An 11,322-nucleotide genomic window follows, 5' to 3' on the forward strand; every position below is an offset into this window, starting at 1 on the left:
AATTGAAGAGAGTGCTACCTCTGAATATTTTGCGGAACTACGCGAAGAAAATGCCGTCATAAACCCTGTAAAAGTCATAATATCTTCAAGATCATGGTCTGCTATTTTAATAGCATTAAATACAAGTGTACAAAAAATAGACAAAATTGCTGTATTTCAGAATAATTTATGGCTAATTGATAAAGGGTTTATTGAAATATTGAATAAAGTTTCAACGCATGGATTTTTAAGGTGTGGGAGTGCTAGATTATGTTGTGGTATAACTCCTGATGAATATGGTACAGTTACTAATGACACTGAAGATAATAGAGCGGTTAAAAGAATGTACCCTGGTGGGGGTTTCGCGTACCAGGACCTAAACTGCTTGATATTTATCGAAATGACAAATAAAACCTTCCTCCCAGCTAATCCCTTTCATAGATGCGCCAATTGCAGGCGTTGGCTTCATAGACACGTTAAAAAACTCGAAGAAATATCAACTAAAGAGTGTCCGATTGTGGAAGAAATGGGAAACTCGGAGAAGGTTGGTGAGAAAAACAGAGTTACCAATTTGACTTCTGGTAAAAAAAGGACAGCTTCTAAGAAGTCCACAAATAAGAACAATACAAAATGTAAAGAGAAGAAAGATTATGATGAAACAAGTTCATCAACTGATGATGAATCAGAATGGTTGAAGTTTGCTGATAATGATAATGCAAATGTCAAACAAGAGTTGAAAGTTGTACACTTTGCAGATTGAAAATTGGTCTAAAAATGACCAATTTTAATGTTTTAAATCATCTGGATTCATGTTTGATGATATTTTTTGAAAACTCTAATATTTTAACCATTAAAAAAGCAATGCTAATACTAATAAAAGTTTTTATGCTTTACAAATTTATTAATAATTTAGGCACAAAATTTAAATTTGTTAATACAATTTAAGATGCCCTGTTATTTTTGATAGGATCTCCTCAGGACCTTTAATAATTAGTCTAATTAATTAATTAAATACATACACTTAATCCAGGTTATGAATAAAACTTATATACCTGGCCCAATTCCCAAAACAGTTTTACTTCCTGGTGCAATTTGTGTTCGACCAGCATCCCTTATTAAACTAGTTATCAATCCTGCATTAGCAGCTGCTTTCTCTAATTCTAATCTAAAACAGGATTCAACTTATGACCTTAGGCTTGGAATGATTCCCTATTTAAGCCTAATTTATTTTAGAAAAGTAAAAACATACAATTCATCTTCATCTTTAACTTTTAAAACAACTTTCATTTGTCCACATAGTTCCCATTTATGTAAAAGTGCAGGATTAATTTTCTGTAACTGTGTATAAGCTTTGACTGCTGCGTGAGAGCACTAATATTTAATTTCAAAACTTGAAATTAAATTATTACAATTAGCAATTAAGCTTAAGTGAAGTGAAAGTTATTAACCTGAGCAGCGGCTTTGCCTTTACCCATTTTTAAATCTTCACGAACGATTAAAACTAGTTTTAATTCACCGGAAACATTGTCGAAAGCGTCCTAATTATCACGACTAATTCATTAATTATTAAGAAATATTAATTAATAGACTTACTTTAAGTTTATTATTTCTTAAACCAAATCCTAAAAGTCTTAAATTTGCAACTCCCCCACGTAGAAGCCAGCCTAGACAAATACCGCAACTAAGACCAGTTACGACACCTGCCGCTGTAATTGGTCCATATTCTATTCCCATATTTAATTTTTAACTAATTTAATCTAATTTCAAATGCAATATTTAAGAAATACAACTAAAACTAGTCAAATGTATTTGCCAAGGCTTGAAGGCGCGACTTGTCATATTTTAAAGCAGACGACACTTTATATGCATTATCAGAAGTGGGCTGGAAATAAATGAAAATTTACTACTGGAGTCTCGCGGGTAACTTAAATCCTATACCCGAGTTCTCGCACTACGAAGTAATAATAGAAAAAAAATTTTTTTATTAAAAAGCATAGATAATATAAATAAATAGTACTGTATCTAATATTCACATAATTTCAGCAATCTTCGCATCGTATTTGTCGGTAATTAAGTCTAAAACCTCTAGTAACTTCGTATAAGTCTTCTCTACCATCTGTAATCACTCTTACTTCAAATGGTAACGAGTCACCTACTCAAAAATACATTAATACCACATTATCACGAAGTTAATATAGAATAATGCACTTACTTTCTACAGCCGCGCTTTCAATGGCTCCATGAGCGTTCAAAGCGAATCCGCAATACCTATCGTACGTTCGAACTTCACGCCCTATTCTACCATGTGGTATAATGACGTAATCAGTTTGACAGGAGTCACCCCTATCGGCGATTGGATAAGTATCATTGCCGGTCAATTCGATAGTTTCCGCTGTCCATTCGATCTTGCAAATACCCGGAAATTTCTTAATGCAGATGGCGTAATTCTGATTGGCTAAATGGGTAGCGCATGGTGGGGCTTCTAGATGCAAGTCCTCGTAATCATCATAGTCAATGACGTCGTAGAAGTTGAAACTCGACACGGTACCAGAGCGACCACCAAAGTATTGTAGACAACCCACAGGTGCTGCGAAGATGTAGGTTATAAGAGTCAATGGTAACTCACGGACAAAGTACTCACCTAAACTATTTGAGCCGCAAGACACAAACTGGACTTTAATGTTCCATGAGCGACCAAAATCCGAACCCATTGTATTAATCATAAGCTTAACTACAGTGAGACCTTCCACATCGATGTACACTAGTTTAGGAAACATTAGACTTTTACTGTTACAAGTTTACCAGAAGACAAAGTTGGGAGGTCAACAGTCACTATAGGGTCTTACTGTGTTGTCCATAGTTGGATCCACATATTGTAGGCATAGAAGGATATTGGCTAAACCACATCCGGTCCTTCCTGCAAACCGTATCGTGGTCGGGTTGACTGATATTAAATTCTAATAACCTGAGAAGAACTTGACAAGTACCATTGGGTACCAGGATAAGTAAGGTACATGGGACGGGTAAAATCTGGTCCTTGGTCGGGTAGCTAGGGTTAAGAAAATGAGCGTTGTCAACGGATATCGCACCACCGCAAGTGTCTTGAACTGAAAAGGTCCGTAGTGTTCGCGTTAGACCGCGCAAAATAGAGGGGATAAGTCCGTCTTACACACGCAGCAAGAACCCAGATTTGACGCGCAACTACCCATTGGAAATCCTCCCAGTTTCTTGCATTCGTCGTAATTAAAGCAAGTACCGTTACGCAAATCATCCGCAACGCACTCTGAGTTTACGAATCTAACGAAACTCAACACAGGGAAAACTACAAGAGCAAATGAGCAATACGCAACTAGATATTTAACTTGATTTGTTAAAATTTTAAATTAAAGCTTACATTTAGAAGACCTGTTGTTCGTTGAAATTAAACCATTAGGTTGAGTTTCACGAATTTCCTTGCCTAATGTAACTGAAATGTAAGTTAAAAACAAAAAAAGCGGGAATAAAAGTTGTTTAAAAGTTTGATACATTGTAGTTAGTTTAATCACTGCGCTGTTAAGACTGTTGTAAAATTGCCTCTTGTGTTGAAGTGTAAAATAAAAAACATCAAATATCTCAATTTACGTCATGGACCGGCTAAAAAAACTGACAATGTCTAGTGTAAATTGATAAATAATTTAAATTGCGGATCAGTTTTTATTGGTGTGAGAATAATAGTGTCATTAAAAGTTAAGCCTCCTGTAATATTTCTCCATGGTGGCAGAAAGGGAAAAAGTAGACAATATATTATTCCAGCCGAAGATAGAGGATGTAAACTTGTAGAACTGGAACTGAATAACACATTACCATGCTGGAAAATTTGAAAGCGTGGTTTTTTCACTTCACAGATGTTTCAAAAACTAATCTGTGCATACACCTATGATTAACTTACAAAAAATCCAAATAAAACCATTTATTTCACAATGTACATTAAATAAGAACTTAGCTTATCACAACAACTTTATATAATAATATTTCATTACTAAATGTACGCGGATGTGTACTTCCAAACGTGTGACTTCCAATTGCCACTCCGGCATTGAATACGCTCAATTACAGTTTCTTTTTGACTTGTTTCACGGAATTATCGTCCCGTTTTACGATACCCGCGATTACGCGCGTTCATTCTATGTTCAGTACACAACAGACACAAAATACACCTAAAATACTGAGGTTGTCCTATATACAATGAAACAAACTAGGGCTGTTGATAACGTCAACGAACTGGCGTCATTTTTCGACTCTGATATTTGCGGAGTCTTTTGCCAGAGCCATTTCATTGCCCTATCATTATCGATTTTACGAAGCTCTTTACCAATCAGGTTAATTGTTTTAGCGTTGTAATTGTTTAACCACTTTATCTGGAGAATTTGAAGACTTAATTACCCCTCCAGGACCTAATGTTTTGGTCAGTGCCTTACCTGCGCTTTGGTCAACAAGTCCGTCTTGATTAGTTTCGGTTCAAACGGTACAAATATAACCGGTTGAAATTTGAGAAACGTAACGTTGTTGAAATTATACTGAAATTGCAATAAGCACGCGACGCTGGTTATACTTAATCATTTTGCTCAGCATTTGCTTACCTTAGTTTCCGCTTCTACTATCTTGAACAGTGATTCAATTCTGATTCCAAATTCTCCTTCTTGGTAAAAGCCGGGTTCTGAGAAGTTCATTAGCTAAAGGCACAATTTCAACTTCAATTTACATTTACATTTCATCATACCGATTGACGTGAACATCCCGGCTTTCATCTGGTCGTCGTACGCGTTTCGCGATGGCTTCGATATCAATGGCGGGTCTAAATCGCGCATAATTCAATAAAATAATGACCAATCCCGATCTTGACCATATACTTACACTCGTGGACGCTCAAATAAGCGCCAACTCCGTGTCCGGTACCATGACCGTAATCTAGGCCATATTGATACAAGTACTGTCTGGCCAGAACTTCTATAGCGGTACCTAGAACGAGACAAGTAACGTTATACTGGGCTGAGGAATCTCTTCAATGATGATTGTTACTTACTACTGGTTCCGAGTGGAAATACTATATTGGCTAAGTCAATTGAACCTTGCAGGACACGAGTGTAAGCTTCCTGAATATAAATTTTACAATTATTAATTTACTTTTTTTTTGAAGCTAAGTTGGCTGCTTAATTACTTTCTGGAAGTCCGTTGGGTCGCCGAAACAAAGGGTTCGCGTCACGTCTGTCGTTCCATCTCTGAAATAAATTTATGTGACATGTTGATTGTTTCATACTTGTATTAGCTATACTTACAAGTACTGTCCGCCTGAATCTAACAAATACAGGTTACTTTTATCAATTATTTTGTTGGTGGCTTTGCTGGGGGCGTAGTGAGCCAAAGCGGCGTTGGTACCGAAGGACGATATAGACTCGAAACTAGGACCTTTAAATAGCTCCTTCTTACTAAAAAATGATTAAAATTAATATAAAATATTAAAAGACAATTAACAGTACGAACCTTCTGCACTCCTCAACTTTAGCCGCCGCGCTGAGCTCGTCAAAGTGTTCACCTTTCATTATCGCATCTTCAAGAAGCGAGAAGAACTCCACCAATGCAACGGAATCTCTCAGCTTTTGATTAAAATATTCCAAACATTAATCGCAAATATTTTTAAATTGAAAACATTTAAAATTCTAACCATTGCATTTTCCATTCCCTTGGCTTCTATGGAATTTTTAACAGTCATCATTTGTAAAATTGGAGATCTTTCCAATACTAATTGAGACTGAAATATAAATGGGTGAATTACAATACTATCATCCACGTTTAGACAATTTATTCATACCTTAGGAATACTTGAATAAATTTTGTAACTGGCTTTGGGCGAAACGATCACTTTGTAACTCTCCGCACGTAAAACCGCTTTTAAATCGGAAAACACGTCAGTGTAGTTCTTAATATTGACCTGTAAATGTCCGAAATATCACTAACTAAAACGAACTAAGCAGTTTTGGTTCATATTTCCTACCTTTTCACATAAAACTCCGTTCTGACAATCAACGCTACCCAGATGATTAATGGCATTTTGAGTTAAACGATTTGGTTTCACGTACAAACTATAAATTAATCGAAGTTAAATAAATTTGAAATGATCAAAGATAAAACAATAATCACCTTATGTCTTTTGTGGTTATCAACGCGTACGCTTTGAAAACGGGAACATAAGGTACATCGGATCCTCTTAAGTTAAATAACCCTTTAGGTATTTGTATTAAACTTTAATTGAACTGGGTTCGTGGTGGATAATTATTAAAAATACTTGCATGCAATTTCGCTTAAATCCGTCACAACTATCGCATCCACGTTCTTAGACGTCAGACTTTTACGAACATCGGAAACCTTTTCTCTCCATGACTTTCCTGCGACAATTAATACTTACAAGGTACAACGTACACCATTAACTTATGGTACTTCTACATACCAGTGTAGGACAAATCATGGACTACAATTTTTCCATTTGGTTCGGGTTCTCTTCCGTTTGTGGTCTTCCAAATATCGTCCACTAAGTTACTGATATTCGATAACAGTTTTATGCCGGATTTGGCTAATGTTTCGTCCCATTCGGTCCACTACTAGGTCAAAGACATTTTCAGAAATTCTTTATCTTACGAACGTTACACATTTATACCGTTAATTGCGAAACTAGACTAGGGTCAGCTCCAACCAAATGACCTTTCGGAACGTGTTTAATGATCCAATTTTCCAATGTAATCGTTTCCGTCATGCCATCCTTCATTAACAACCAATTGCAATCGAGTTCTTCGCCGGCTTGAATGTAATATCGACTATCGGTCCATAGGGCAGCTAAATTTTCCCTCAAAATGACCGCGGTTCCTGTTATGGCGCCATACGAATTAAACTTGGTTGGTTCAACGTACAATTTTCAAAATGACTTCTTACCACTTGAACCACTGAAACCGGTGACGTATGCACGTCTTTTATCATGATTAGCTACGTATTCGCTCTGTAATATTATTTGTAATAATAAATATCATCAAAATATGGCCATGGTGAAGCTGTTAACCTGGTGCTCGTCATCTGAAGTTATTATGTAAGCGTCGAGGTCGTAGAATCGTATCCTTTGTCTTAAACGGCGCAACCTTTCAGTTGTATTCACTCTGATAGGAGACGCTACCTATTATAAAACATTGTATATAAAATCTGGAATGCATGCAGCTATAAGGAACTCGCGATGCTACCAAGCAATGAAATCACAGCTAGAAAGACGTCAAAATTATGAAGCGTGACATACAGTAAGTGCTCAAGCCCCGCCCACAAAACCCGCGTAGAAATTAACGTTAGCGATATGGGCCACAATCATTCCTATAAGCTGTATACATTCCTGGAAAAATATGCTAATGTAACGTGATGTTAAAATCACTTACATTGCAAAAATTGTTGTACTCTGATGCGTCATCTTTTTTAGCATAATTATTTCTTCCAGATTTCTGGTCCAATCCCAAAACATCGAAACCTGTAACACAAATATCTTCGTTCGCATCAAGTACTTTGAGAGCTCCACCATTTGTTTTAAGAGCAAATGTTCGCTTTCAAAATCTGTAGTGCGAATACGACCCTCTCTATCTCAAAAGTAATTAACGATTCATTCGCCTTAGAGCGAGTAATTCATCGTCGAAACAGTAATAAACATGGTAGACCGGATCCAATACTTGATACTATCTTTGAAAAGTACCGTACAACATTTTGACAGAAAATTATTATTTTAAAGTGGACACGCAACCAGACAAATTATAATGGGTCCTAAACTTAAATTTTACTACATTCAATTAATTTAATTGCGGTCGTAGTAGTAAATATCTATTTTATGTTAAGTTGTATCTCTACTTTAAATGGAGTGTTGTCATATGGTAAACTCGTGTTCCGAAATGTGTGGCCTCTTTGACATTCAAAATGATCTATGATCATTGCATAAATAGAGTTCAGTTTATCAGCTGTAAAAACAAATAGCTTCTTCTGGTGATGTCGATTGTCCTTTGCTAAAGTACATTTATAAAGGCAAAGAACTAAAAACTCGTAGAAATACTTCTGCTTTGATGGATATTGTAAAGTTTTACAAGTTCCATAAACTGATAGCTTCTCTAACTGATTTTGTTTTTGACGTATGTTTTGGTTTATTACGAGTCACCAAACAACTACATAGCTATCTATATTCGGTAAAAATATGTTCTTCGGGATATCACTTGTTTTCACGACCTTATACAAGTATTAAAAACATCTGTGACGTGAAATAAACAACTACACTCGTGCGCGATTTGCAATCTCCAGAATCTACGAAATACCTTAATGTGATTATCACATCGAACAATAGACCATAACAAGAATAGTTTATCTTCTCAAATACCGTCAGATTATCTTTAAACGTTATTAAACCAAGAGTGCATAAATTTAGCCAGTTTAATGAAACTATGCATTTATTACTCTAATATGTGTTAGATTGCTTGTATAACCGTGTTCCCACCAATAGAAACTAAACTGTTAAGCTTACAGAAAAAATTATAAATCGACAATTTGAAATTTAAAAAATTCACGTGTAGTTCTCGTATGAACTTATTGTGACAAACCAAACATAAACTCCGTAATTAGTTTAATTTAATTACAATCAAGACTTACCGAAGCTCCAAATTGCAATAAAACACGCGGCAGTGACCGTGCGTGAAAATCCCATGTTTTTCCGAAGAAATTTGTATTAAACAGTACTTAAAACTTAAACATATATTATGTCACTACCGGGCTAACCGGACTAGTAAAAAAAGGGTACGAAATTCCGGGAATTCATAATCTCGAGTTGAGTGTGGCGCGCGCTCGCCACTATTCACTTTAGTAATATAAATTATCTCAATTTAATGGCAAAGCGGCTCTCGTAACGCCGCTAGGAGCGTTGCCACTCAAAGTACCGAGCAAGTACTGATGTTCAAAATGGATAATGATTACCATGGATCTTATAAACACTGGGATGGTGATTGGTTTATCGATAGAAAAATAAGCACCTTATCCAAATTACCTAGAATGACTTTGGTGGACTGGTAACATTAATGTCATATGGCCCCTATCTAACGTCTATGTGTCCATATATCATCCCGATCATTGTGTGGCTTAGAAGGTACTAAAATACATCTATATCTATATAAATCAAAGTCCTGACTGACTGACTGACTGATTGACTGACAGACTGACTGACTGATAATCAACGCCCAGCCCAAACCGCTTGCCCTAGAAAGCTGAAAATTTGCAGGAACGTTACTCATAGGTAGTAGGCGCGTACTAAGAAAGATTTTTTCAATCCGCCGCCATCTTAAAAATGGCGCCCAGAAATGTAAGAAATCATCTCTATGCAACAAAGTCCGCGCGTTTCAACCGATTTCGCAAATATTTAGTGCACTGGTTTCCTTTAACCTATAGACGGGCTGAATGGTCTTTCGGGTTCGATTTGTGGCCATCTTTTAAATGGCGGCCAGAAAATTAAAAACTCTTTTAAGGAATAATGTCAGCATGAAAAGTAATAAAAAATGTCCCGACGGGCTGACGGGAAACGTCTAGTATATATATACGGTTGCTTTAATAGTACAGCTACTTCACCAAAAAATAACATTACTGTCAACTTGGATTTCAGACATCTGCACTCTGCAGGGTTTCTTTTGAAAAACTTTGCCTTGAAGGAATGTTTAACTCTTGTTTTAAAAAGAACGACCTACATTCTGGCAAAAATATAAAAAGATATATTATTATTATTATATAATGTAAATAAGTAAGCCGGTTAACTGTGCACCAGGGGAAACTGCTTTCGCTCAAACCAATTACAGCCTTGAAGAAGAAGTATAGATTAAACCGAGACTTCTTTTTGTTTACGTTGTGTTTTCCACTAGATTCTTAAAGCTTCTCTGTCAAAAAATAAATTCTCAAGACGCGGGGGTGTTACACTCACTAGAACTATTTTTTGTATAAACATATCGAGGGAGTGGCGTCTAGTACTTAAACGTAATAACCGTAATTTAAAGCGGTGCCAAACAATAGCTTTTAAAGACGATCGACAAATTATCTCGTCTTTTTTTGTTTCAGTTTTAAATGTATCTATTTCTAATTTTAAAACTTTTCATTCGTATTAAGAAACCTTTAGGTCTAAAATGCCGTAGACTAGATAGTATAATTGTAGGCTCGCATTTCCGGTTGTTTTATATTAAATGACGTAATAAGGCCTATTTTTTTTAAATGTCTTTGGTATATAAGGGATAAATATGGTAGGGAAAAACTTACTTGAAAATTTCATCCGACCACGCGAGTTAGTTAAGCGATAACTTGGTAATTATACAAAAATTATTAATTAAAACATAGATAATAGTACTGGAATAGAAGCTTGCTTGGTACGGTCAATAGACCAAAAGTGTTAATTTCCCTTCAACCCCGGCTATGACGAAGTAAAAGACCCATTACTAATTTCCAGCCAGTCATAGCGTACCTTCCCTTCCAGTACTGTGTTCTTTTTATAAATACGTCCACGAATATCAAATTAAACATTCAAAATTAACGAAATTTGAATTTCAAGTTTTAGTTACATCAACATGGATGACGAACTTGAAATTTATCGTTTATGGCGTATCAAAAAAACTCTAACTCAACTATGCCATGACCGTGGTTACCTAGTAACTCAAGAAGAATTGGATCAAACTTTGGACCAATTTAAAGCCCAATACGGCGACCGTCCCAGCGAGAAACATCCGAGTCGCAACGACTTAACCAGTATGGTGGCTCATAACGACGATCCAACTGACCAAATGTTCATCTTCCACCCGGACGATACCAAGGTCGGTGTCAAACACATCAAGTTGTACTGCACGCGTATGCAAGAAGAAAACATATTCCATGCCATCATCGTTGTCCAGGCTAGCATGACGCCTTTGGCCAAAGTCGCCCTGACCGATATGGCTCCCAAGTATATCCTGGAGTACTTTATGGAGTGTGAGTTGCTAACCAACGTCACGGAGCACGAGTTGGTCCCGGAACACGTGGTATTGACTCCGGAAGAGAAGTCTGAATTGCTGACAAGATACAAGTTAAAGGATTCTCAGCTGATGAGAATTCAAGTATCCGATCCCGTCGCGAGATACTACGGTCTGAAGCGAGGTCAAGTAGTAAAAATTATTCGGCCCAGTGAAACGGCTGGCCGATATATATCTTATAGAATGGTTGTGTAAAGAATGGTTGTGTAATATAGTTTTCTATGAAAAGATCAATAAAAAGGTTATTGGTAACCTATACGTTGAT

General features: G+C 36.4%; 3 protein-coding genes and 1 pseudogene across 4 annotated transcripts; 1 reads left to right on the top strand and 3 right to left on the bottom strand.

The window, feature by feature from the left end:
- Window positions 1–853: 853 nt before the first annotated feature.
- LOC149654330 (peptidyl-tRNA hydrolase 2, mitochondrial-like) lies at window positions 854–1,835 on the bottom strand. Its single transcript, XM_089845801.1, has 5 exons — window positions 1,573–1,835; window positions 1,428–1,517; window positions 1,229–1,350; window positions 1,032–1,144; window positions 854–960 (listed from the first exon to the last, which is right to left on the bottom strand). Exons 1-5 carry the CDS (start codon window positions 1,711–1,713, stop codon window positions 911–913), a joined length of 516 nt encoding a protein of 171 aa, XP_089701927.1. The 5' UTR covers window positions 1,714–1,835; the 3' UTR covers window positions 854–910.
- Window positions 1,836–2,009: 174 nt separating this feature from the next.
- On the bottom strand, window positions 2,010–4,055 carry LOC149654331 (uncharacterized). The gene is made up of 7 exons (XM_089845251.1): window positions 4,028–4,055; window positions 3,374–3,445; window positions 3,149–3,301; window positions 2,826–3,086; window positions 2,621–2,740; window positions 2,192–2,566; window positions 2,010–2,131 (listed from the first exon to the last, which is right to left on the bottom strand). Exons 1-7 carry the CDS (start codon window positions 4,053–4,055, stop codon window positions 2,019–2,021), a joined length of 1,122 nt encoding a protein of 373 aa, XP_089701377.1. The 3' UTR covers window positions 2,010–2,018.
- Window positions 4,018–8,824, bottom strand: LOC149654332 (xaa-Pro aminopeptidase ApepP-like). Its single transcript, XM_089845196.1, has 20 exons — window positions 8,674–8,824; window positions 7,428–7,516; window positions 7,067–7,177; window positions 6,943–7,006; window positions 6,671–6,876; window positions 6,464–6,611; window positions 6,306–6,401; window positions 6,157–6,238; window positions 6,011–6,098; window positions 5,828–5,947; window positions 5,681–5,767; window positions 5,500–5,612; window positions 5,295–5,444; window positions 5,177–5,237; window positions 5,042–5,111; window positions 4,873–4,977; window positions 4,739–4,813; window positions 4,599–4,675; window positions 4,437–4,535; window positions 4,018–4,376 (listed from the first exon to the last, which is right to left on the bottom strand). Exons 1-20 carry the CDS (start codon window positions 8,726–8,728, stop codon window positions 4,176–4,178), a joined length of 2,097 nt encoding a protein of 698 aa, XP_089701322.1. The 5' UTR covers window positions 8,729–8,824; the 3' UTR covers window positions 4,018–4,175.
- Window positions 8,825–10,329: 1,505 nt separating this feature from the next.
- Window positions 10,330–11,320, top strand: LOC149654333 (DNA-directed RNA polymerases I, II, and III subunit RPABC1 pseudogene; annotated as a pseudogene). Its single transcript, XR_016370434.1, has 2 exons — window positions 10,330–10,359; window positions 10,604–11,320. The product of XR_016370434.1 is annotated as a DNA-directed RNA polymerases I, II, and III subunit RPABC1 pseudogene (transcript).
- Window positions 11,321–11,322: the final 2 nt, after the last annotated feature.

Source organism: Phalangium opilio, unplaced genomic scaffold (assembly GCF_054372755.1).
Source record: "Phalangium opilio isolate 3A_F unplaced genomic scaffold, DU_Popi_V2 ptg000079l_1, whole genome shotgun sequence".
NCBI classification, from domain to species: Eukaryota; Metazoa; Arthropoda; class Arachnida; order Opiliones; family Phalangiidae; genus Phalangium; species Phalangium opilio.

Coding starts and splice junctions, on each gene's coding strand:
- LOC149654332 (XM_089845196.1), bottom strand. CDS start 8,728: ATGGGATTTTCACGCACGGTCACTGCCGCGTGTTTTATTGCAATTTGG. Junction 4,978..5,041: donor ATTTCCACTCGGAACCAGTA/GTAAGTAACAAT, acceptor GTCTCGTTCTAG/GTACCGCTATAGAAGTTCTG. Junction 4,676..4,738: donor CGGGATGTTCACGTCAATCG/GTATGATGAAAT, acceptor TGAACTTCTCAG/AACCCGGCTTTTACCAAGAA.
- LOC149654330 (XM_089845801.1), bottom strand. CDS start 1,713: ATGGGAATAGAATATGGACCAATTACAGCGGCAGGTGTCGTAACTGGT. Junction 1,351..1,427: donor AAGGCAAAGCCGCTGCTCAG/GTTAATAACTTT, acceptor ATTAAATATTAG/TGCTCTCACGCAGCAGTCAA. Junction 961..1,031: donor TGTTTTGGGAATTGGGCCAG/GTATATAAGTTT, acceptor TAATTATTAAAG/GTCCTGAGGAGATCCTATCA.
- LOC149654331 (XM_089845251.1), bottom strand. CDS start 4,055: ATGCCGGAGTGGCAATTGGAAGTCACAC. Junction 3,087..3,148: donor TCTGGGTTCTTGCTGCGTGT/GTAAGACGGACT, acceptor GGACCTTTTCAG/TTCAAGACACTTGCGGTGGT. Junction 2,567..2,620: donor TTGCGGCTCAAATAGTTTAG/GTGAGTACTTTG, acceptor ACATCTTCGCAG/CACCTGTGGGTTGTCTACAA.